This window comes from Sciurus carolinensis, chromosome 6 (genome assembly GCF_902686445.1).
Source record: "Sciurus carolinensis chromosome 6, mSciCar1.2, whole genome shotgun sequence".
NCBI lineage: Eukaryota > Metazoa > Chordata > Mammalia > Rodentia > Sciuridae > Sciurus > Sciurus carolinensis.
Genome location: NC_062218.1, coordinates 98,513,234 through 98,539,254, shown reverse-complemented (window position 1 = coordinate 98,539,254; position 26,021 = coordinate 98,513,234). Strand labels below are relative to the sequence as shown.

The 26,021-nt window shown below is 43.5% G+C and overlaps 2 protein-coding genes across 6 annotated transcripts in view; one reads left to right on the top strand and one right to left on the bottom strand.

The window, feature by feature from the left end:
• Window positions 1–11,824, top strand: part of Pfdn1 (prefoldin subunit 1) — a 62,227-nt gene extending 50,403 nt beyond the window's left edge. Inside the window, exon 4 of the mRNA XM_047556857.1 lies at window positions 11,406–11,824. Coding sequence (XP_047412813.1) covers window positions 11,406–11,489 — 84 coding nt within the window. The 3' untranslated portion in view covers window positions 11,490–11,824. The remainder of the gene's footprint in view (window positions 1–11,405) is intronic.
• A 1,294-nt stretch (window positions 11,825–13,118) lies between these two features.
• Window positions 13,119–26,021, bottom strand: part of Cystm1 (cysteine rich transmembrane module containing 1) — a 59,082-nt gene continuing 46,179 nt past the window's right edge. For all 5 annotated transcript variants that reach the window (XM_047556094.1, XM_047556093.1, XM_047556096.1 and 2 more), the window contains exons 3-4: window positions 22,296–22,336; window positions 13,119–13,600 (exon numbers count right to left, since the gene is read on the bottom strand). In XM_047556094.1, coding sequence (XP_047412050.1) covers window positions 13,403–13,600; window positions 22,296–22,336 — 239 coding nt within the window. In that variant the 3' untranslated portion in view covers window positions 13,119–13,402. The remainder of the gene's footprint in view (window positions 13,601–22,295; window positions 22,337–26,021) is intronic.

Genomic DNA, 26,021 nt, shown 5'->3' with positions numbered 1-26,021 from the left:
AGGATTGAACCCAGGAATGCTTTACCACTGAGCTACAACCCCAGCCCATTTTATATTTTGAGACAGGGTCTTGTTGAGTGTACATGCTGGCCTGAATTTGAGATTCTCCTGTCTCAGCCTCCTGAGTATCTGGGATTACAGGTGTGTGCCACTATGCCCAGCTAGGAGGTTATTCCTGACATTGCACCCCTCCCTGCAATTTCCGATCCCTAATGAAGGTTATGGTGAAGGACTTGGTGAAGTTCTATTGTTTATTTTCCTATTCCTTAAATCTGCTTTTTTCCATCTCCACTGTAACCACCATACTCTTTCCAAAGACTGTTGCAGTGGCCTCCTAATTGTTCTCAGTACTCACACTTGTATTCTCTAACCAGTCCTTCTGAATCTTTTACATCAAAGCACCTGGAAAATTGTATTTACACAGTTCCCTGGGGTAACTGGGCAAGAGTGCTCAGGGTTGGAGGCAGCTGCTCAGGACTCCACCTAACTGCTCCAGGGGCCACAGGGATCAGTATGTTTAGTACCGTTTATTATCTCTTCATGACTCAGAGCATTCTGTGGGAAGCTGTTCTAATTCATTATGCTTCAGTCAGAGAGAGACTCTTCAGTGGAGATTTGAATTTTGTCACTTTTGCTTAAAACCTAATGACTTTCTATTGCCACTAAGATAAATACCAAGACTTTAATATGTTGAGGTCCTGCATGAGTGCCTCTATATTGTACCAGTAAAAAAATGTGGGAGTAAGCTGGGCATGGTAGCCCATGCCTGTAATTTCAGCATTTCAGAAGGCTGAAGCAGAAGGATCTTGAGTTCAAAGCCAGCCTTAGCAACTTAGCGACACCCTGTCTCAAAATAAAAGATAAAAAGAACTGTGGATGTCACTCAGGGGTTAAGTGCCCTTGGGTTCAATCCACGGTACTGGGGGGAGTGGTGGGTGAGACGTTGCATGATTTGACTTAGTCTCACTAGCCTCATCTCTCTACTCATTCATTCTTTCTCCATGCTTCAGTTTTACTGACCATCATTCAGTTCCCCAAACATGCCATGCTCCATTTGACCTTTTGCACATGCTGCTTCCATTACTCTAGAGTTGCTCCTTTCTCTCCAACTTGAACCTTTCCAGTTAATTAATTCCTCCTCATCCTTCAGACCTAAGTTCAAAAGTGCCTCTGTGGTTTCTTTGATTATATCAAGTGTTTACTGCATTAGACTGTGCTTTCCCACAGACCCCTAACTTATAATGGTAGTTCAATGTCCATGTGTCCTTTGATAGTGAACTGCTCTAATCCTAGTGCTCATGTATATTAGAGTATCCCATACATCTCTGAAACATAATGTTGGGTGCTCAATAAGTGTTGGTATAATGAATTGTGTGCTAGCTTTTGGTGCTGGAATGAAGCATTAATCAAATCAGACAAGATCCCTACTCTTTTTTTGGGGGGGTGGTGGTGCTGAGGGATTTGAACCTAGGAACTCATTGCATGCCAGGCAAGCACTTTACCACTGAGCCACATCCCCAGTCCAAGATTCCTATTCTTATAGAACTTACACTGAGATGCAAACAAGAACTAAGTAAGAACTCCATCTTGTAGTGGAGGTGGTATTTGAGAGAGTAAATGGGGACTATTTTTAGTTGAGCATTCAGGAAAGGCCTTTTACAAGGTGAAATTTCAGCCAAGATCTGAATAAAAAGAAACAGCTAGTCTCTTAAAAGTATCTTAAAGAACATTCCAGGTGGAAGTAGTAAAATGTCTTAAGATAGGAATAAGTTGGTGGAGTTATTTAAGCTGTTGAGAAGGGAGTGTGGCAGTATGGTTGGTAGGGGCCAGATCACCTACAGCCTTACTGCCCAGGTTAAGGAATTTGGATTTTATTCTAAGTGTGACAGGAAGCCAGAAGAGGGTTTGAGCAGAGAGAGTAACCTGATTTGCATGTTAAGATAAAAATGTTAGATGTCTAAGGTAAGGGATAAAGCAGTTTAGACTAGTATGGTAGTAATGATGTTAGAAGAGTATGGTTTGGGAATATATTGGAACTAAATTAGTATGAGTTGCTAATGATATTGGAAGTAAGTATTTGCTGGTGAGGGAGGTAGGGTTTGAGGGGGAAAAAAATTGGGGATAGCTCCTGTTTTTTTTTTTTTTTGGGTAACTTTTTGTACTGGGGATTAAACCCAGAGGTGCTTAACCACTGAACCACATCTCCAGTACTATTTGTTTATTTATTTATTTATTTGGTACTGGGAACCACTGAGCCACATCCCTAGCCTTTTTAAATATTTTTATTTAGAGACAGGGTCTTGTTAAGTTTCTTAGGGCCCCTCTAAGATGCTGAGACTGGCTATGAACTTCGATCCTCCTGCCTCAGCCTCCCAAGTCACTGATATTACAGACGTGCGACACTATGCCCTATCTATTTATTTATTTATTTTTATTTTAAGTTGCTTAGGCCCTTGCTAGGTTGCTGAGGCTGGTCTTGAACTTGCAATCTTCTGGTCTCAGCCTCCTGAGTTGCTTGGATTACAGGCGTGCACCACCACAACCAGCTCTTTTTGTAAGTTTTGAAATTGAGCAATTGGATGAGTGCTGTTTACTGAGATGGGCAAGATGGGAAGGGAGTGGGATGACTGTAAATCAGTGTTGTGTGTGCTTTAAACATGTTGGAGGGTTGGAGATATAAATTTGGGAATCATGGTTTTCAAAGGTATGACATGGCTGAGTGTCTAGGAGGTGTTCCTGAAAGGAAGGAGGGGAGGAGTTCCAGAGCAGCTTCCTAGAAACCAACAGGATTGGAAGTTGAGCAGAGGAGGGGCTGTGAGTTGGCAAGGGGAACTTAGATGGGCAGTTGGTGGTATAGGAGGAAAGTAGGATGTGGTACTATGAAAACTAAGATAAGGAGGTATTTCAAGGATTGTGTTGAGTCAGGTGTGGTGGCACACACCTGTAATCCCAGCTACTCTGAAGGCTGAGGCAGGAGGATTGCAAGTTTGTCAGCCTGGGCAACTTAGGTCCTGTTTTAAAAAATAGAAAGAACTGAGAGTGTAGCTTAGTGATAGAGTGCTTGCCCAGCATGCAGGAAACCCTGGGTTCAGTCCCCGATACCTCAAAAAAGAAAAAGAAAAAAAAAAAAAAAAAAAAAGAACTTTGTTGAATACAAGAGATCAAGTTACACAATAATAGAGAAGTGGCCCGTGCTTTGGGCAATATCAAGGTCACTGGACCTGGACCACAGTCAGTTTAGTGTGCCAGGTGGAAGCATCATTGGAGAGGGCTGAGGAGCAAGTGGAAGTGGAGGCAGCTACTAAAAACAGTTGACTCAAAAAGTTTTGCTAAGAAGGGGAGAAAAGGGGGCTGTGAGGTCAAGAAAGGAGTTTTTAATGGTTTGCCTCACCAAGAAGGATCTTATCGAGAAAGAAATAGAGGACTAAGAAGAAAGGATAACTTTGGGAGTTAAGTTTTTGAGAAGGCACATAGGGAAGGAATCACTATCTAAATTGAAGTGTTGTTTTGATTCCTTTAAAAACACAAGGACCCTATGCATTTCAACAACAAGGAAAGAAAATACTCTACATAAGCGTAGGTCAGTTAGTAGATTTAGTAGTGGGAAGAAGAGTGACTGATTGCTTTTATTTTCTTAGCTGAGGGGAAGGAGTATAGAAGATTTGAGGAGACGAGACAAATTTTGAAAAACAGTTGTTCTGGAGAGCAAACAAGTGAATGTATTAAGGAAATTCAATAGAATTTCCTCCTGATAGTGTTGAGTGCCCATTTGATATTCATGGCCCTGAATTTTAAGTAAGACTATTTGGCACAGTTGAGTGTATTCTTCCAGAAACATTGTGCTGTTTGGTATAGGCATGGAGTGTGTGGGTGATTGGTTTTAACTTGGGGTTGGCATTTTGCCAGGTAAGTGCAACAGATTGGTGGCGGGGTGGGGGGCTAGAGAGAGATGATATGCATGAGGGGAATAATTATGAATGATGGACCTGGGTTCATCTAAGCTGGGTTAGAGGGGAAAAGGCCATGAAAATATAATGAACAGTGAAGAACTTGTTGAGTGATGAGGCTAAAGAAATACTGGGTGAAGAGTTATTGGATGGAAGTGACTATAGAATATGAGGTAGTGGTAGTGAAATTGAAATTTCAGGGTAGTACAATTATTGGTATTATTGACAAGATCTATGTGCCTTGGACTGGATGTCCAGAGTGGGATAAAGTAAAAATTGTTAGGGGAGAAGAGGTCATGTATTGGATAGATCATGTATATTTTAGTTGAAATTAACTTTCATTTTATAATCAGTGGTATAGAGAAAGACAGAGCCATTGATGGAGAAGGGCTAATTCCCAGCCTGTTGGAGAGGGAATCATGTGGGGGTGCAGGATTCCATGAATTTCAAGAACCAGGGTTATTGAAGGAAAAAGGGTAAGAGGTAGTTTGGCAGTGAGATGACCGAATGGAAAGATGAACAGATGGAAATTTATGCTTTTATTAGATAGCTTTCATTGAAAGTTTAAAGGCTCTGAAATCTCTACTGGATGTACTCAATTCTACGCTTAAAACTTCATCTTTTTTAAGAAGAGAGATTGGTAAATTATAGGCTGCTGGCCAGATCCAGCCTGCTACCTGTTTTTGTGGTTTGGAATCACAGCTGTGTCCATTACTGACACCACACCCATTGATTTGCACATAGTCTGGGGCTGCCTTTGTGCTACAGTGGCAGAGGTGAGTAGTAACACAGCCCCACAAAGACTGAAATATTTATTATCTGGCTCTTTATAGGAAAAAAATGCTGTGTTCTGATTTAGAGCAGTGAGTGTGCCTCAGAAGCACCTAGAGGGCTGTAAATAGAGATCGTTTATTCAGTGGTTCTGGGTTGGAGCTCAAGAATGCACATTTCTGACAAATTCTTGGGTGATGCTGATGCTTCTGGTATATTAACCACACTTTAAGAGCCATTGCTTTAGATGTATATATACACACACACACATATCCTTAATCTGCTGAACCATAAATCCTGACCTACTTCAATGCTATAACTTGACATGATTTACTGGATTGTCATCATTGCTTTTCAGCATAGTGAAATACAGTGCTTCTTTGGATGAAGTCTCGTCAGTGCCAGTGCATTTGAACAGTTGCCATTCCTAGGTTTGCCTTAACTATGATCTTTCTTCTTTGTCTTCCTAGGTTGTCAGAGGCCTGGACTTTCTCTGGGACTCAAAAGTAGTTTGAGTGTTAGGGCGAGTAGCAGTAAGTAGCAATCACTTAAATCTTAGGGGGACCAAGTGGCTTACCACTGTAGTTTGGAAGAAGTAAGATTTTCCCCGCCACCCCAGTGTGTCTGCTTTAATGTGCTTGAGTAGTGTAGTAGAGGTTGTCATGGCAGATTTGAGTTGGGGGTTGTTGCTAGCTGATCATAGGGAGGGTCTGGGAGTCTGATCTCACACAGTAGCAGTATCAGTCCCTTGGCAGGTCAACCACACCTGAGAGAAAAATAAGGAAAAATATGAGTGGTATTTCTAAAAGAGTTTCTAGAATATGCAGGGACAGTAATCCCTTCTGAGCTTTCTCTTTAGTCTCTTGCTCATGTCTAAGCTTGCTTTGTCTTTCTTTGAGCTTGTCTTCCAGTACTGTATTCAGCAGTAGCATAGAGCCTAGTGTGTCCTCAGTAGTAAAGTAAATGTACGCAGTGAGTTCACAAATGGTTATATCTTGAGCTCTCTTAGCATCAAATATAGGGTCAAGCTTCACCTGCTCTTTCTCTTTGCTTAGTGCTCCTCACCTGTTTAGGTCATGGGAGCACTTATTCTGTCAGAGCTCTGCCTTGTTCCTGGTGACCACAGTCCCCTGCACCCCCACCCTCCCATCATTTCCCTTTCTGATTTCTCTACTTGTGCCTTGTTGCCTTTCTTTTTTTCTTTTTCCTTATGTTTCACCTGCCTTCCACGTTTTGTTCCCTGTCTACCAAGCAGGCTTCTTCAGCCCCCAGTGAATTCTTGACTCTTGCTAAACTTGTCTGTGAGGCAGCTGGCATCCTCTTACCACCTATAGTTCTGTGACTGAGAGAAGACAAGAGTCAGTGAGGCTCTTGGGCTTTTAATTTGGAAGTCATGGGGAGAGGCAGTGAGAAGACAGCCTTTACTTCAGTTTTTTTTTTTTTTTTAATTTAATTTAATTTTTTAAATTTTATTTATTTACTTTTATTAATAGTAGTGCTTAAAGTTGTCAGGGGTCTACAGAACCTGGAAGCTTGGAGTCAACACAAGGGAGAGGTATTTGGCCAGGGTAGGTGAGACTCAGAGCAGAAGGTCATAGAGTACCAAAGACAGAAGAGAACCTAAGACTGCCTTGTGTGTTGCCCTTGGTAGCCTGGATTAGAGGTGGGGGACCAGCCAGAAGAGCTGCTTTGGTCCACCGTGTCTCCCTTTTCCTCTAAGCGCCATTTTACTTGTTTTATTTGTTTAGTCTTTAAGACAAGAGTTCATCTGAAGAAAGGGTTCTGTTGCTAAAGAAAAATTGGGGACAGAGTAGGACACACTGATATTGTCTAAATTTTCATTTTGTAAATGGAAAAATAGGAAAAAACTTTTTTATAACCTAAGGCATGACAGACAGGAAAATAATACTAATTTAGAGAAGGAGAGCTAGAGACAAAGTTCCTAAGAAAAGAAAGAAGTCTGTAGAGATAGCATCACAAGATGAATTACCTCGGGAGTCTATTTGAGAGATTGTGTAACATCAGGAAACTTCTAGGGACTTGAACCTCTTCCCTTCCAAAGAGAATGAATATGAAATGCCAGCCCCTCAGTCTGCCTCCTAGAAAAAGAACCTCAGGCTGATGAGCAATGACTAGCGATGTCACTTCCCCTTGTGATGCTGAGCCCCACAGGAAATCTCAGAATTTCTCATCAGAACAAAGCCCCACAAGAATGTCACTGCACCCAGAGCTTTGTGGTTTGATGCCATTGTAGAATTTCCTAGGGACAGGGTTCTGAGGGAGATTGCTCAGCAAGACAGAAAGAGGCTGCCTTGAGAACAACACATGCTTTCCCAGGACTGCTGGTGAATATGTGAGCTCCACTTGCCCCCTGAAACTTTTAGGAGAGTGATTGTCCCTGTATGGCTTATAGCAACCCTGAAGTCAACATCAAATGGAACAGTTTATTAAGGATTTCAGAGTCGAGGACATGGGGAATTGAGACAGTTTGTTTTGTAGTTTTCCAAATCAACCTGCTTAAGCCTAAGAACTTGACCTTTAGGGCCTATTCTGTAGATAAGAGAAAGGCTTTAATGTTCCCATTGGGATCAGTGAGACTGAGTTTTAAATATTTGTATATCTGGGGAGCAAGAGGTTAAGGGGCAACACCAAAACAATTGGAATTGCAAGACAATTGCAAAGAACAGTAAGTTTCTGTCTTTGCTTCCTCAGTTGCATGTTCCTCATTTATTTAAATTAGGAAAACATCAATGTGTGGACAAGTTAAATCCATAGACATCATATTCCCATAATATACTATAGTCAACAAAGGACAAGCTCCTATTATGTGCTAGCCATTCTTCTAGACAGTAGAATAGAAGAATATCGTGGGACCGACCACAGTCCTTCCCTTGTCGACCTTTCTTGTTAGGGAAGCCAGATAGATATTGTTTTAGGAGGTGATAAATGCTACTGAGAAAAATCTGGATAAGGAGAATAGGGTATATAGGGTGGCACATAATCAAGAGGGCATTTCAGATAAGGTTGCACTTGAGAAAGACCTGAAGGAAGTGAGAGAACAAGTAAGGTTGGATGGATATCTGGGGAAGCAGGTTCCTACACAGAGAGAATAGCAAAGGGCAGGCACCTAGCAGGAATAGAAACCTGGTGGACTGGAGAAACAGAAGCCAGTGTGGCTGGAGCTGAAGCAATGAAAGGGAGAGTTATCAAAGATTAGAGACTTAGCTGAGAGTGAGACCATGCATGGCTTTCTCACAGTTGAAAAGCACTATGTTCTGAATGTTTTTGTTTTCCCCAACCTTCCATCTCCAAATTCATAGGTTGAAAAACCTGTGGTGATACTAGGAGATGGACATTGGGGAGGTGATTTGATCATGAGGCTGGAGCCTTCAAATAGGATTAGTGCCCTTATAAAAAGAGGCCAGGGGAGCTTGTTTGGCTTTCTACCATGTGAGGACACAGTGAGACGGTGCTATCTGAACCAGAAAGTGACCCTCACTAGTACTGAATCTGTCTTGGTCTTGGACATCCAGCCTTCAGAACTGTGAGCAATAAATTCCAATATAAGCCACTCTGTGGTGTTTTGTTTTAGCAGCCCCCAAATGGCGAAGCTTTGCCTTTTACTCTTAAGATGGGGTGCCATTGGAGGACTTTTAAGTGTTAAGAGATGATTAGCCACAGTGGAAAAGGAACCAAAGGGTGAAGAGCAGAAAAAAGGAAACTTCCTAGGAGTCTAAACTTTAAGGTCAGATTCTGGATACATTTTAAGACAGAGCTAACAGGTTTTGTTGCTTAGTTGGATGTTGGGTGTGAAAGATTCAAGGATGATGTAAAATGTTCTTGTCTAGAGCAGTTGTAACAAATGGAGCTGTCATTTACAGAAATGGAGGAGACTGCATTTCACAGAATTTCTGACTTGACTAATAGTTTTATAAATAAGCTATGGAGATTCAAGGAAGAAAAAGATTAATCATTGGTTCCTTAATTTTCTTCATTTTCTCTGACAGCATTTATATTTGGTAATTCTGCCATTTATTTTTGGAATGAGTATGATCCTGGCATGTATACTTTTAGGGACACTTACCTAGGTCTCTGCATAAGTGTGGCTTACATAAGAGCTTTGGGATAAACTTATCTGGGGCCAGTCTTTTCAGGTGCTGTCATGGCTGCCTGTTATCACAAACTGTTGGCGCAAAGCAACAGAAATTTCTTCTTTCACAGTTCTGGAGGCTTGGAGTCCAAAATCAAGGTATTACAGAGCCATGCTCCCTCCAAAACATTTAGGGAACAATCCTTCCTTGCCTCTTCTAGCTTTCTTATAGACCAGTCACTTCAGTCTCTGCCTCCACCAAGTGTGGCATTCTTTCTCTGCATCCCTGCCTTCACGTGGCCTTCTTGTAAGGACATTAAACATTGGGTTTAGGGTCTTCTGTTATCCAGTATGACCTTGATTTAGCTTGGTTATATGTGCAAAGATCCTCTTTCCAAATAAGGTCATTTTCACAGGTACCAGAAATTAGAATTTCAGCCTGTTTGTAAAATATGACTCAACCTCCTTTCTTTGGTTTGGGTTTGATTATGAGGATCTTCTGCTTGAGGATGAGATAGGAACATTGAAATAGTTGGAAAATGTGACCCACTGTGCTAGGGCTGCCCCATCTGTTGGAATTAATTTTTTTAAAAAGAATTTGTTAAGTTTATTTAAACTAATTAAAGATTGATAAGCTCATTTGCATTATTTTTTGAAACTTGAAGATCTTAGGATTTTTAGGTGGTAAAATAGAAGACAAAAGAAGAGACGTTATGGAACAAACAATTTTTGAAGCTGAGAATTACAGAACCTGAATTTGGCCAGAGGCCTGGCAGTAGGGTACCAGACCTCAATGATGTTCCAGGGTTATGGTTTTGCCAGATGTGACAGCAGGTTGGTCAGGTTTGAATACAGCAGATGTGGGTCTCTGAGCACAGACTATGGCAGGAGAGAACCCTGCTTCCTCCATCAGCTCAGCCTTTAACTTTAAGAGACTGGTCCCAAAGGTGCCCAGGTGGTACGTGTTACTCACTCTGGCTGCTGCCCCCCTCTGTGGAACACCCAGTGTGTACATTCTTCAGCAGTGTGTCAGGAGTTAAGATGTGCCTCTTTTTAACTTACAAGTCTAAGGGTTGTTTATCAAAGGAAGTTCAAATTCCCACTCTGCTATCATAATGATAGAACTATATCATGTTTGGCAGTGTAATTAAATAAAATTCCTTAGCAACAGTGTACATTTGTGGCCAGTGAATTGTTCTCATGGTCACAGTTTTATAGAGCCCCTGTTGTATTGTAAGAGGAAGTATGTGCAAATTGGCAGATGAGTAAAGAGACCAGGTTCTTTCTAGCAGTGAAGAAAATTAAGGAGGATAAGTAGTAATCAGAGGTTCGCACAAAAACCAATGAAGATTTGTCTTGTCTGCAACATTTGGCTCCTATAGGGAAACATCTCAGAATGTATCATATAATAAACATCTAGACAGAGTGGAAGAAGTTAAAGATGGGGACATGTACATCGGGCACCCGATAGGTTTGCTGGTGAAGGTAATGAAGAATAAATTGTTTAGATTTTCCCATGACAGGGGTGGCAGTGTTCAAGCAAAGCCTGTGGAGCAGGCTATGTTGCCTGCCCTCTGTCCCAGCCTATCTTGAACTTCCCTGGGTCATATGGGCACTTGGGTGAATGGGCAGGGGCTGAGAAGGGCATTGGTGGCACCTGGGCTGCCTGAACCAGACTCCATATTACTGGCTTCAGCCTGGCTCAGTCACATGCATTGCGGGAGGGCATAATTTTGAGAATTCCTTCAGGACATGAATTGTATTCCTCCAAATGAAAACCTTCATTTCATGTCTGCTAAGTGGGGATACAGCCACAATTATGTCCTCAGGGGAGGGAGCAGTGGTAAAGCCACCATACTTCTGGAGTGAGCACAGGGCAAATAATGTACTACACACATCATTTCCTTTGACTAATCTTTTGTAACAGTGGTCCAGATGTGGCTTCTGAAAGTAAATTCTTTGTCTAGTTGAGATTTTTAATTTAGGACCCAGATGGGGCAGGAGGTAAACTTCCAAAAGGTCTGCTTTTGTCGGTGTGTCACTGTCCTGGATTCCCGGCGGCAGCAATTTCATTAGAAAAGCAGATTCCACCCTGACTCATCTGCCTCAATGAGACGGGTGATCTGACTCTCTGTACTCACAGCAGCCTACAGCCCACTGGACAGACCAATGTACACTGTCCGCTCTGTGGCATTGGTGTGCTATGGGCACCTGGCCTGAGCCATGGAAAACCTTGAGAGGAGACAGTCTGTCAGTGGGCAGAAGCTTTGTCCTGGAATTTCCTGGTCTTTGTCTGGTAAAACTTCATGTACTGAGATGCCTGTTTTTAGAGCCCACTTCCTTCTGAGAGAAGAGTGTAGCTGCTTGCCCTCCACAGGGCATTTCTGCTTCCTGTACCAGACCACTGCCTCTCCTTGCCCATGGGTCTACCTATGGGTGGCAGGTGACGGAAGCACTGTGGGTGCACCTTGCTTCCAGTAGACAAGTTGCTTCAGGAAAACTGATTAGAGGAGATGCCATAACCTTTGGGCATAAAAGCTGCCTCTGCCAACCTGGCCTGTTCACCCTGATCCTAACCCTTCTTTCTCATATTGCAGCAGAAAAAGTCCTACCTGGAGCGGAGTGTTAAGGAAGCTGAGGACAACATCCGGGAGATGCTGATGGCGCGAAGGGCACAGTAGGAGCCTCTAAGGGGAAGCTCTTCTCTTACCTCTCCCCTCCTGGCAAGGGTGGAGGGGCCTTTGCAGGGTAACAGTTTCCCTCTGCTTGGATGGACATTTTTATCTGAATGGCTTAACAACCCCACATTTTCTGTATTGTCTCAAACTCCTTTTAGGTCCCACCCTTTTAACTTTCCCCCGGCTCTGCCTGCTGTCCCTGCCTGGGACACTCTTCTCTCCTGGGATGAGCCATGAACTCCCAGAAGAGGAAAAATGGGAGCCAGGGCAGATAGGGAAGCACTGCCTGATCCTGCTACTTGGCAGGCTGGTCAGGCCAATAAAAGGCTTTTGTTCCACTCTGCTGTCTGCTTTTCTTGGGTCAAGGGATGAGAAGGAAGGAATGGGCAGTGGCATCTCCTTTGCACTGAAGCCTTTCCCTTGTTGCAGAGTGGAGTCTTGTGCTCTTCTGTCTTCCCCTTTGGTTCTTTGACCCCCGATTCCTGGGCCTCTTGTAGCATGCAGGTGTACCACACAGATAAAATGATTTAAGTTCATAGCTTAAGCATCGCTCCTCTGTGGCAGCTGGCCTCAAGATTCCTTTCCCTGCTTTCCCCCAAACATTCCAAAAGAAAGTTCAGTAGCAATCAGCACCTCCAAGTCCATCTCCTTTGACCAGTATCTAAGATGGACACTATGATCCTGAAGCCAGAGAGAAGCTTAGGGGCAGTGATGTGTTGGACCTGGACCTGCTCAGGAAAATCAGTGCCAATCTTCAGGAATTTTGTTGCAAGCCAGTTATTAGTCATTATTAAAATCTAAATTATGTACCAGAAATTATATATTAAAAACAAGGACAGTAAATATTCAAAACTCATCCTTTCCTAATTGCCACTGCATATGCTCTTGAGGTTAGAGGTGTCTGCTGTATTCTGGGGGTAGGGAGTACTACTCAGTAGCATGCTTCTGTGCCATGGCATAGTGGGGGTGTTTACATCATAAGACAAAAGTGATGTTACAAAATACTTTTTTTTTTTTTAATGAGCTAGAACTAGTAGTTAAATGTATATTGGTACAGCATTACTTCTGATTGCAACAGGCAGGCAGAGGTTGGCGGGGAGCTGTCAGCTGTGGCCTCTGGTAAAAACCGGAGGAGGAAATTTGAACCCATTCTGTGGCAGTTCAGCGCCACCCCGTGGCCAAAGGTGAAATGAGTGACATAGCTCAGTAGAGGGAAGAGGTGGGTGGGAACAACCCACGTGAATGAGGGCTCCTCGGCTTCTAGAGATGAGGACTGGGAAACCCAGTTACTAAGAGGCTGGCTCCTTTCCTAAACCATGGGCAAAAGCAAACCTGAACCATACTGGTGAATGCTCCTGAGTCCGTGAGAGTGGCACTAAGGAGGTGAACAACACCTATCTGGTCTGGGAGCCTGCCTTCCTCATAACATCCACACTGCTGGTAAAGTGGCCAGAATGAAAAATTAAAGAGGCTCCTTTTATCATGCCCTGGACGGTGGCCACTAAATTACGTTACCCACATTTTTACCAGCCTTAGTGAGCAGACGAATAGTTAGAAATGGTAATGGAATTCAGGACACACAGGAAGCAGAGACCCGAGGCACTTAGATTATCTGGAATAATTTAGACAATGGAGGTTTGGACATGTTTATTGAAACAGGGTGTTAGCAGAGAAATCATTCAGTGGTGTTAAATAAATCTCGTCACTACCTTGAATGTATAATTTAAAAATTATAAATATATATTTCATAACTAAGCCTTTGGCCAAAAAATAAAAGGAGAGTCATTTAGCACATTTGTTAAAGATCAATAAGAAATGGATTTTGAACATTAAAAAGATCAAGTCACTGAATTAAACAGCAGCAACCCTCACTAATCTAGAATCCCATAGTGTTGAAGGTAGAGGTGTCTGCGGAGCTAGTCACTTATTACAGCAATCAGAAGAAATGGGGTGGGCACACCTATTGGAGGTGGCGGTTGAATTGTCGAGGCAGGAGGGCTGGTCTGATCAGGTAAGCATGTCCCAGAGGCAGCAGCAACAGAGAGCAGTCCAGCAGGCTGTGAGGCAGGTGGATGGGCCCAGGTCATCTCTTCTTTGGTCTTCCACCACATACACTGGAGGGAGAAAGGGAGGGTGAGAATAATCTGATGCAGACCTCAGGCCTTCAAAGTTAATGTCCCAGGACCAAAGAAGGGCCACAGCTGGCAAAAGCCATTAAATAGCCTGGGTGCAGTCTCTTTGCTCCTACACATGCAGTAGATGAGGAAGAGCAGTTCATCAACTATTTTTTCTTCCTTCAGACTAAGGACACAATCAGTCTCACAAGAATGAGTACTAGGGAGATTACAGAGCAGCCCTGTGCCTGGGGAGCCAGAGTTGGCAAACCCTAGTTGGTTGATAAGCCAAGGAGCATTAGATCTTCCACCTTACAGGAGTCTGGGAGGTATTTCATCACCTAGGAGTTAAGAGGAACAGGAATAAAATCTCCTAAAAAAGGGCTTTGAGCCTTGAAAGAATAACCAGGAACCCTGTCCCCCCCCCCCCCCCCTTGTACCCTGGAAATACACTATTGCAGAATGTGCCTCCAAACTATACTGTGACACAAAGCATTAAAGCAGGCAGGGAAGAAAGCTTGGTCAAGTGGGACAGATGGCTGGAACCACATGGGGTGGTCTCCTGAGTTTGGTGCTCTGTTTTTCATCAGAGGGTGTTGGAAGTCTGAGTGCTAACCAGATCCACAGGTCAAGAAGAACCCCCCACCACCCTTTACTTGTCAGCTGACTTGTGCAGAATCTCTTCTAAATGACTGGTAGTCACTTTTTAAAAATCTTAAAACAACCATCATCAAACTCATAAGCAGTTACAAACTTTTGTAAAACTTATGAATGTATGAATCTTCTAAATTAGAGCAGTCCTTTTGGCAGTTTCCTTTCAGTTCTATTTCTGTGTTTTGTATCTATTTTTATACCTCTTCTCTTGGCAGCTTCTCTCTGGAGCCCGTGTCGTAGCTAGAATGCGCTGGCTTAGCAGGGAGCTTTCCCAATCCTCCCCTTGTATCAGTGGCCCTCTCCGGGGACCTTCCTCTTCTTCCTTGCATGGCAGAGTTTTAACCCATCCATTTTAATTTGACCTCATTTAGCAACACAGGCAAAGGTGGTCTAAACTGGGAGATGACCCACCCCCAACAGAAAGCCTTGTCATGGGGAGAGGCCGACCTGTTTGTTCTTAGGCTTCATAAGGTACATTCCCCAATTAATCCTTACAAGAATCCCAAGATAGATAGGTAACACCATTAGTCACTTCACCGATGAGGAATTCAGCTTAGAGAGGTAGTCTCTTGTTCCAGCAGAGACGTGACCAGGCAGAGTCCGGGCAGGGTCTAAGTCCAGGCCTTTGTAGCAAGCCAGTCCTGCTCAGGCCCAATTGGGATAGAAAAGGGACCAGGAAGAACATAGGGGTGACTGGGGCTACAGTGCAGTCCTCTCCCACACAGCCAGAGCCCCGACCCACTGGAGCGTGGGCACTCCAGGGCCTGTGGTCACTGCAGCAGGAAAGCCTCTGGCAGAAAGTCAGTCATCAGTATCTGCCTGGATGACCTGTCCATGTCCCCTGCCTCCTCTATTCCTTTAGGGCAGCTGTGGAAGGGAAACAAAATACAGTGGGCTCCACAGCCCATGTTATAACTCCTCTGCCAGCTCTAGAACTAACCTACTTGACTCACATTGTAGGCCTTCGCAGGCTGCAGGCTACAGTATGTCCTGCCGAGCCTGGTCTGTGAGAGGTCTCATTTAGAGAGGTGTTCATAGGAGCCAGGACCAAGGTGAAAGCCTTTCACCTGGTACCACATAACCCTAACTTACCCTGAGGAATAAATAGGTGCAGGATACCCACCTCCCCAACCCCAAGGACAGGGCTAGAGCAACTGTCGTGCTTTTCTCTCCTGTCAGAACTACTGAGCCTCAGCAGCTGAAGTGGGGAAAATGTCCCAGTCCTGTTTCCTCTGTTGCTTTTCTCCTCAGCTCAGCCAAGGTCATTCTTGCTGGGGCTTATTTTACATCATATTCCCAGAAACCTGGGGAACTAGGAACTTTGAGCTCATTACTCTCAGATAATGCTGACAGAGGTTAAAAATGGTGGGTGGCTACAGAACCAGACTTTAAACTGGAGGGCTGTCAGCTGTGACAGGTGAGTGCCCACACAACCCTTTGAATTTCCAGGAGCACTGAGTCTTCACAGAGTCCTTGTGACTTTCCCCCATTTAATCAACTTAGGACAGTCCTACCCTTGAGCCATCAGGAGGGTGAAGGTAGCTAGAGAGTGGGATCTGAAGGCAGGAATGGCCTGTGCTTTCCTTTTCAAGTTACTCAAAGCCAGGGGTGACTGGCCCAGGAGAAAGCCATAAGGTACCTCCCAGTTCCTCAAAGCACAGGCTTTGGTGCCCAGAAATGGCAAACTTTCGAATGGTATCTTTTTTGAGTCACATCACCAGCCCTTATACAGGTTCTTACAAAGTTGCTTAGGGCCTCACTAAGCTGCTGAGGCTGGCCTCAAACTTGAGATCCTACTGCCCAGACTCCTGAGATGCTGGGGTTAGAGGTGTGCACCACTGCACCCAGCCCAGGAAAGATCTTTCTTCCTTTCTATTTTTTTAAAGAAGGGAGAAAAGGGAAGGGGTCAAAAGAGCAATGGGTGATTGTAGGAGCAGGCCATGTCCTGTGGACAGATCAGCATCCAGTGCCTGGCTTGAGATCTTGGATATCAAATACCCAGCTATGGTGAGCCTGGGAACAAAGGCTGGGCTTCAGCTCCGATATGTGCAGAGCCTTAAAGACTGGCTTCCATTTGCATCACCAGAAAGCTAAGCTCTGACTATCCAGTGTCACAGATGACCCTATTCATCCAGTGGTAGGGGCCTGTGCCCAGGCAAGCAGGGGTGGAGGGATACTTATTACCAGGGTACTACAGTCGGAGTGGGGTTCATATCAGGGGTCCCTTCATTGCTTGTCTCTCGCTTGAGGTTACCCTTTCGAATGACCCCTCTGTACTCATCCCCAGTCCAGTATGGGGCCTGCATAGGAACTCTGCCAAGTGGGTATGGTGCAAAGAGAGGAGGGGCAGGTTAGGAGAGCATGCAGGTATAACCCAGATTACCAGACTAGGTCAGAAAGGCCCAGGGAAATCTTGGGTTTTGGTACAGTGGATTGCAGCCGTGGGAGGAGCTGAGCCACTTCTGGCAGGGGCATTCACCCCACTTCTTGCTTTTGTGGTGGAAGCAAAACGATGGAAGATCTTGTAACCCACTGCCTGATCTCCAAGTTCTGGGGTTGCCACCAGTGTGCACAGCAACTTTTGGTCTCCAGACACACCAACCAGTTGCCCCTTGGTCCCAGGATCTAGCACTATTTCATACTACACAACTCCAAATACCATCCATGTGGGCTTCTCAGAAACCTGGTTCTGAGTAGTGGGCAAGTGGGCCAGGGTGACCTGCAGGAAATGTGAGTAGAGGCCTTCTCAGGGGAAGGCTCCAATTCTCCCATCAGCCTGGCATATAAAACCTTCACTTGCTCAGCTTGGACTTTTTAAATGATTAATTAAATACTCTGATGTGGTAATAGAGCCTTATTAGGTCCTTTGTGCGTGCTTATGAGTGCACCTGTGCAGTTCCAACCCAAAAGAGCTAGAAGACAGACAAGTAATCAAGAAGCTTGGGCCTCCAGAAAGTTCTGTTACCTGGGACCTTCAATAAGAAGAAACAAGGAGCTAGGAGGCAGCACCTGACTCCTTGTGGCCAAGACCAGTGATGAGTAGCTGGGACTGGCCCTCTACTATTAAAACTACCACATTCAGCCATGGTGGTGCACACCTGTAATTCCAGCTACTTAGGAGACTGAGGCAGGAGGATCCCAAGTTTGAGGCCAGCCTTAGCAATTTAGTGAGACCCTGTCTCAAAAAATAAAAAGGAGCAGGGATGTAGCTCAGTGGAAAAGCACCCATGGGTACTTCAATCCCCATGACCAAAAGACAGCCACACTACTTCCTGAGAAGTGGAGTTGATGGCTTTGCCAGGAACAGGAGAACCTGTTGCCCTCTAGGTCAACAGAAGGAGACCGACCAGCCTTCAGGGAGTTTTCAGAGGACACAAGAATAACCTTTCTATTTCACACAGACCAAGAGACAGGGAGGGAGAGTGAGATCTTCAAACACTTCCAAATAAGTAAAACCTCAAGGCACTATTAGCATGGTTCCTGTCCCTCATGTAGGAGCAGGAACTTGCTGGGCCTTCAGTTTACCTTTCTTTGACTGTCTATGTGCAGTGGGATCATTTACTACCTAGCACAAAGGGGCCACACTACTGAGAACAGTGTCCTGAAGGAACTTGCTCAAGCCCAGTGAGCCACAAAGGGGCCACACTACTGAGAACAGTGTCCTAAAGGTACTTGCTCAAGCCCAGTGAGCACCAGGTAAGTCTGCCCAGAGAGAGGCAGCATGAGTGTAAGGGAGGAGGATGCCAGAGGCAGCAGGGAACTAGTCCAATTTCTATCCCCTTAAGGGCTTATTTGGGCAGATCAGGAGTTTGTAGTTTGGATTCCAGATTCTTTAAAGGTTAATGGCAGGAGACATTGGGAACGACTTCTGCTTTCCTCTTCCCCTGCAGAAAAACACAGGGCATCAGAACTGGTGCAGCCATAGCCCAGGCTGCACCACAGCAGCTGCTTGTGCCTGTGAGCCGGGCCACCCCAGGTTCCAGAACCTGCATGCCCTACTCTTCCAGCCACCTATAGCTCCAACTCTGGCTTTGCAGTCTTTTGTGAAGCTGAGCCAGGAGAGAGCAGGTCTTCCAAGTACCTTCCTCTTTCCTGCTTCAGTGACCAGGAAAGAGGACAAATGGAGCCAACCCTTTACCTGCTACCCACTTGATCCAGCAGGCAGCCTGCCACTGCTTTCCATACCGTCAATGCCATTGATATGAATTGGTCTAGAAAGGGTGAGAGCCTGCTGACCTGTGTGGGGTCTCTGCTCCTAGGTCTCCAGAAGTGTAGGTTTCAGTGGCCATCCTGTGAGGAGGCTGCTATCTTGGTCTTGGGCCAAGACCAACTCTGAGACTGAGCTGAGAATTGGGAACCAGGGTTGACATGAAACTGCCTTAGGGATCACCTGGGCCAGTCATATTTTGAGGGTAAGAGGATGCTAAAGCTCAAAGAAGGAAAGCAACCTGACTGAGGTCTGGTCATGAACTAAAAAAGGCAGGTCCTGATCTGTCACTCTATCCTTCTGCTTCCTAGACCAGGATTCTCTGGCAAGGCAGCTAGGCCCTGAAAGAGCTACTTCAGATCTTCCTTGGCAACCTCACTACCCCTCAGGTTGCTTAGTGTTCTAAGGATGATCACTCTATTCATAGGTGAAAGTTCCAATTCTGATTCTGCCACTGACAGGCTGTGTGGTGTGTCCCAGTCTTCTCACTTGCAAAATGCAGGGAAGTATTAAAAGCTGGTTGTGACGAAAATGTAAGAGAAGGCAATGTGCTTGGCAGGACATGGTGGGAGGTGAAGAAGAGAAGATTTAATAGGAACTACAATGTAACGTCCCACAGGGAGATGAAAGCCTAGGTTTTCATCTGTGTGAGGACAGGGGCTCCTCCAACCAATCCACATTCTGACTGGTATTTGTACGTGTGGCTCCAAATCATTACAGGATGACAGAGGTGGAGGAAGCAGCAGTCCAGATGAGGCAAGGGACAGCTGATCCCAGAGAAGGGGAGGGAAGAAGCAAGGCCATTGGGGAGGCCAGAGGCACTCTGACTGCAGGGCAGGTAGGATACACACAGCTTTACCTGTTCAAACCCTTCAGACACTGAAGAGGATGAAGTATTGAGAAACATCCACTTCCTTAGATAAAGGAGAACCTCAAATGGATACATGTGAGCATTTTCCTAGGTGTGATGAGTCTACCACCACCACTAAGACATCAGATACTACTACCGTTTGTAGAATGTAATATGAAACCAGTGAATGGTCAAACTAAAAGAAATTCAGATTATTAAGAGTAAAAGTCAATCAAATGTGATTAGTACAAAAATGAATGTCAAAAATTCTAGCAAGACTTGTGATTTTGTTCATTGAATCTCAAGGGATTAAATCCCCTAGGGAAAAGAGAGTACCTTTAGGGCTGGGGGTGCGGCTCAGTGGTAGAGCGCTTGCCTAGCATGTGTGAGGCACTGGGTTCGATTCTCAGTACCTCATATAAATAAGTGAATAAAATAAAGGTCCACAACAACTAAAAATATATGTATATATAAAAAATATATAGAGAGAGTACCTTTAAAGAGGTGGCTGCCTATAGACTGTTTTTTGGATGGGGAAACTTCTGAGATGCATTAAGGGAGCTGCTAAAACCTTTCCTGTCCCCAGTTCAGAATATTAAAGTAAAAGTTGGGCATCCTCTACCCACATCTTTGGAGGAGGAAGAACGATGCTGAGGAGCTTGAATAGTCATGTGTGAGAGAATGCACGTGTGTGTCCAGTTTCTTCCTGTGAAATGCAGCTGCAGCACTGGAAGCTGACTATTCTGGTGCAAGTGGATGGAGGTTCAGAAGTGTGTGGTGGTTTCCATTCAAGACCATGCTGTCCAATTAGAAGAAATAAGGTTTTCTTTCTTTCTTTCTGTTTTAAGTAAACCATGACCAACAAGAGAGGCTAAAACCAGGGTGCCCATGTCCCCTGTGTCCCTGCTACCAACTTGGGAATTGGGCAGTCCTGAGCCGAGGTCCCAGCTCTGTTCTTCCATAGCTGGGCATCCTCAGGTAAGTCACTTGATTTCTTTGAAAAGCCTCTGCTGCCTCCACTCTAGGATGAGAGTTGAGAGTTGTGGAAGCTCCTGCCTGGGACAAGACAGCAGGATGCAGTGAGGACAAAGGTTCGTATCAAGACAGGTCAAACTTGAAAGTGCCCAATTTATAGTTTCATCACAGGATTTCTTAAATAGTGAGATCATATAGGACATTTCACCAATTAACTTTCATGAGAATGCTACTGAAGTACTGAGCAGCTCCATTCCAGCACAGCACACATACACATTCTTGTTTGCTGCCAGCTGCACTTACAAAGCTTGATCATAAACTTAAAGACACTTATTTAATTAAGTAAGATGATTCATTTTACTTTCATAAACCTAAGGAGATAACCAATAGTTTCTCTTGCTGGTGAGAAAAGGAAAAATTTGTCAAATGGTAGTCTCAAATGGTTCACTAGGGGGATGACCCCATTACTCCTACTCAAGACCTTAGCAAGCAATTTTATATGCCTGGAGGGGAGGCGGGAAAAGGGAAGAGACACTGGAGTTTGAAGTAGAAAGCAGGTTTTCTTTTGTCTTGAAGTCAGCTAGGAGATTTGGTGGGGGACTGAAGGGCAATAATGGGAACAAGTACACAGAGGATGAGAACAGCAGTTCCTCAGCACCCTACTGTTCCACTAGAAGTCTTTTATACCACTGCCTCAGACATATAGACCAGACCACAGGAACACGTGTGTGATCTAGGGAGAATGTCACTGTAAAGATCAGGTGGGAGAAAAGGTATCAACAAGTGTGAGAAGCCCCAGCACACACTTGGGAAGAGGATAAAATTTTTTCTGATGTTGAAAACCCAACGTCATGGGTAGCATTACTACAGCAGAAGGCAGGAAAGCAATTTATTATAAAATAAATATATCCTTAATGCAGTTTGTTGTTATTTTTGTTCTTGTAGTACCGGGGATTGAATTCAGGGCTGCTCTACCACTAAGCTAGGCCAATTTAAAAGTGGGCAAAGGACTTGAAGAGACATGTCACCTAAGGGGATATAACTAGGCTAACTAGGGTACACCTCCAACTCCTTTTATTTTTCTTTATTTTTAAAAAATATTTTTAGTTGCAGATGGACACAATACCTTTATTTTATTTGTTTATTTTTATGTGGTACTGAGGATCAAACCCAGTGCTCTACCACTGAGCTACAACTCCACCCCCTCCTTTTATTTTTTATATTAGTGACAGGGTCTCACTAAGTTGCCCAGGCTGTCCTCCAACCTTAGCCTCTTGAGTTGCTGGCATAACAGGGGTGTGCCACTGCACCCTTAATGTAGATTTTGGAGAAATAATTATGAATGGAGCTGTTTAAGTCCAGACGCAGGGTCAGGGGGAGGAGTAAGGAAAATCTGGAGCACAACAATCTGATTATGCTTCATGCTTGAGAGTTCTATGACCCTGAGACAGGGGGAATCTTCTAACAGCTGGCAGGCAGTGCATGATCTTTTTCAAAAGTGAGACACAGGATACCAAGACTGCAAGTGATGGTGGCTGACCTGATCCAGAGCACAACCTGGCTCACAAGCTCCTCTACATCCTGGTCATCTCATAATGGATGTTTCTTTCCAATTTGGTGAAGACCAGGCTGTATTTACTGCTAGGCTTCAAAAGATACCAATGTAATCATATGCTAGGGACTTTTAACACTGGAACACAGCAAGTGACGCAGCAGGTCACCTTGTGTTGTTAAAGGTTATAGCACATAAGAGTGAGTGAGCAAGCAAGCAATTCCATTTGAAAACCCACAGTCCCCATTATGATCTTTTGAGTTAATGTAATCCTGATAAAAGTTACAACAGGATTTTTTTTTTATAGATTGATAACATTTATGGAAAGAAGAGAACTAGAATAGATTTCACATAAAGCTATAGTAGTCAAGACAACTTAATGGTATTGGCAAATGTTGACTATGTATTCCAACAAATAGATTAAAGGCACAGAACAGAGAGGACATAACAGACTCACCTGAACAGGGCTAACTGGTTTGACAAATATGCAAAAGCAACCTATGGAGAAAGGATAGTCTTGACAAAGGATGCTGGAAAAATTTTGGTATGCAAAACACACAAAGTCCTCAGCCATTTTAAACCATCCATTTTTATACAAAAAAATGTAAAATATGAAACTATAAAACTTTCAGAAGAAAACAAGAGAATCTTCATTATCTATAGTTTGTTTTGCATGATCTATAAAATTTTTTTGGTAAGCTGGATTTTATCAAAGTAAAAATTTCTTTGTTTGTGAAAGATAGTGTTAAGGGGATGAAAAGAAAGGCTACAGGCCGGGAGCAAATACTGCAAATCATATCCAACAGGGGACTTGTATTATAAAACTTCACAGAAACAAAAGAACCCAACTTAAAAGTGGGCAAAGGACTTGAAGAGACATATCACCAAAGGGGATATGAGGGGAGCAAATAAGCATATGGCATCATCATTAGCTTTAAGAAAAGTGGAAATGAAAGCCACCACAAGATACTACTACATATCCATCTGAATGGTCAAAAAGAAAAAAAAAAAAAAAAAAATATATATATATATATATATATATATATATGTGTGTGTGTGTGTGTGTGTAAAATATATTTATTTTATATATTATGTTTATATATACATATAAATATATATTATATATACACACACATAAATATATACAAATAAAATAGCAGCAAGGATGCAGAGCAACTGGAATTTGGTACAGTCACTCTGAAAAAGAGTAGCAGTGTTTTTCTTTTTCTTCTCTGTTTTGTGGTGCTAGGAATAGAACCGAGGGCCTGACATGTGCTAGGCAATACTATATTACTGAGCTAAGTCCCCAGCCCAACAGTAGCAGTTTCTTAAAAGTTAAAAACATTTTGATCCAGAAATTTTACTACTCGGTATTCACTTAGAGAATGAAAACTTAAATGTTTACAGCAGCTACATTGATAATCACTTAAAAGTAGAAACAATTCAAATGGTCCTTCCACAGGATAAATGGATAAACTGTGGTACCTCCACACGGTGGAATACTACTCAGCAGTAGAGTATCCTGCAGATCCTCACAGAACACACTAGCAGTTCCATGCTCCATTTTGCTTGCTAGGTGGTATCCAGAGTGACATTCTAGGGTAAAACCTCTATCCAGCCCAAATTTTCCTTGGCTAACTATACTGGACCATTCTGAAAAAAATCAAAAGTTTACATATATATTCCTCAGGTCCTTAGGCTTCCCTAAAATGTAGGCAGTGGTTCCTTTCCTTAACCACAGGAATTCCGTATCTACTTACCAATCTGGAATTATATGTAGGATTTCCTTTGAAAACATATTAGCAAAGTCTGCAGTGGTGTTCATGAAGGATCTGTACTGCTGCTACTGTTCTGGAGGACCTCCCCGTGCTGGTGATCAGCTTGGTTATCAATGTGCTGGACCCTTGGGTATGAGGACATGATCTGCTCAAGGAACAGTGTTTCTCCTGTTCAGGTTTAAAGCTGAGTGAGTGACATCAGTATGACTTCTCACTTGGGGTCTGACCTTTCTGAAATTCAGTGTTTTGTGGCATATATGTGGTCTTCATGTTCCAGCTGGTTCATTACACCTCTGAGCTTGCTTTTCCATGCTTACAAAAATGTCTGTGTTCCGTTAGGCCTGAGGAACCCTGTCGTCTAGTCCCATCAGTCTTGTCTTTCCTCAGTAGGTATCCTTCACTGGAGAGAAGTCCACCCCGCAATGGTAACTCCAATGGACACTTTTGAGTTCTCATTTTACCTAATCTAAGCAATATCTGATGCCACTGATCACTCCTCTTTTAATACACGGTTCATTCAGCTTTCTGGATATCCCATTCTCCTGGTTTTTCTGCCTCTGACTCTTTAGCAGGTTCATTATAAAATCCAAACCAGGATTCCTTAAAGCTGAGTCCCATGCTGCTACCTTTTCTTTTCTGTTTCCTCACAACTTGATCTGATTGTAGTCACCATTGCCATGACAAGGCTTTCTATATTTCTGTCTCAAGCCCAACCCTCTCCTCCAGGCTGAAGGCATACATACTAGTGCTTCCCTGACATCTAAACTTGAACTTCTTACAGACACCCACCTCAAACTAATCCAACACGCTCAGAACCCAACAATCTCCTTCCAACCAAACATTGTTCCTTTCCTAATCTTTGCTGACAACACTACCAAAGCATCCAGTTCCAGTCAGCAGTTGGCCCCAATTCTCATTTTCTCACAACCCATAAGTCCAATTCATTAACAATTTCTGTTTATTTTACTTTAAATCTGTCATCAGCACATGTACTTGTACTTGTGCCCCCTCCAAGGCCACTGTCCATACAGAAATTATAGGGATCTCTTAAAAACTAAAAAATTGATAATACCTCTCTGCTTAAAATCTTTCAATGGCTTCCTGTTGCCCACAGGACAAAGACCAAAACCCCTAAAACTCTGTCTATGAATGCTGTTTCTCCCTTGTTGCTATCAACCCATTGCTCTCTGCCACACCAATTTCCTCTTCTAGATTCTCAAATGAGCCACGTTCTCTCCTGCCTTTCGGCCTTGCTCTTGCTCTTCCTATAATGTTTTTGCCTGTTAACATTGATTCATCTTTCAGATCTTAGCTCATAATATGCACCTTCATTGGGAAGCCCTCCCAGACTATGCTGCCAAATTGTCCTTCCTTTATATGTTTTCAGAGCATATTATTTCTTCATAAGAAAAATGTATCTGTTATAGAAAAACCTGGTATATGAGAACTACCACCAAAGGTGAAGGTGCTGAAAGACTGAAGAAAGAGGGGGACATATCCAGAATTGCACGAAATACAATTTATTAGGGACTTATGGACAGAAATATGTCTTGGGTAGCAGGAAAACTGAAAGGATCCCCACTTCCTGAGGCAGGAGGAAGGGTTTTACATGCTAAGTTAGATAAAGATGGCCCAAGATCAACTGGAGTGTACTCAGGTTTTCTTTGGGGGTGGGGGTCAAACTATTAATACTCCAATCTTTAGTTAAGAAGTAGTCCAGGTACAGTAGCTGGCATAAAATACTGGGTTACTGTGTGTGTGATGCTAGGGATGGAACACAAGGCTTGTGCTTGCTAGGCACCAGCTCTACCACTGAGCTTCACCCCAGCCCTAGGCTGAGTATCTTAACAACTTTATTCATCCAATAGGATTTTGAATGTGTGCCAGGGTCACCTAGCAGGTAAAAATAATGGTAATGACAAGATAGGTGTTGTCATTATATCCCTACAGTGTCAGTTACCAATTGGGGGGTTAATGTCTAGGTCCCCTCCTAGACTGTAAGGCCTGATGAGGGTATGAGTGGATGACTGTCCCTGGTGAACTTGGTGTTCCCCTGCAGTATGCATAGAGCAAGCTGAAGAACTGCTTCTTCCACAGCTAAAGTGTCCCAAGATAATGCTGTGATAAAGACTGGGCTAAAATTTCCTAATCTGTGACCTCAGTATGGTGAAATTGTTTGCCAATTGAAAAATAGACCATTTTTTAAAAGGAATCCATTCACAATAGGATTAAAATTATAATGTACCTGGGAAGAAATAGAATTTTAAAAACAACAAAAGGTATGTGAGAGCTCTATGAATAAAATTAAAAACCTAAGGAAACAAGACAAAAAACTGAGAGATACCATCTTTGTTATAGGAAGAAGTATTATAAACATGTCAACTCTTATTGCCATTCCAACCAAA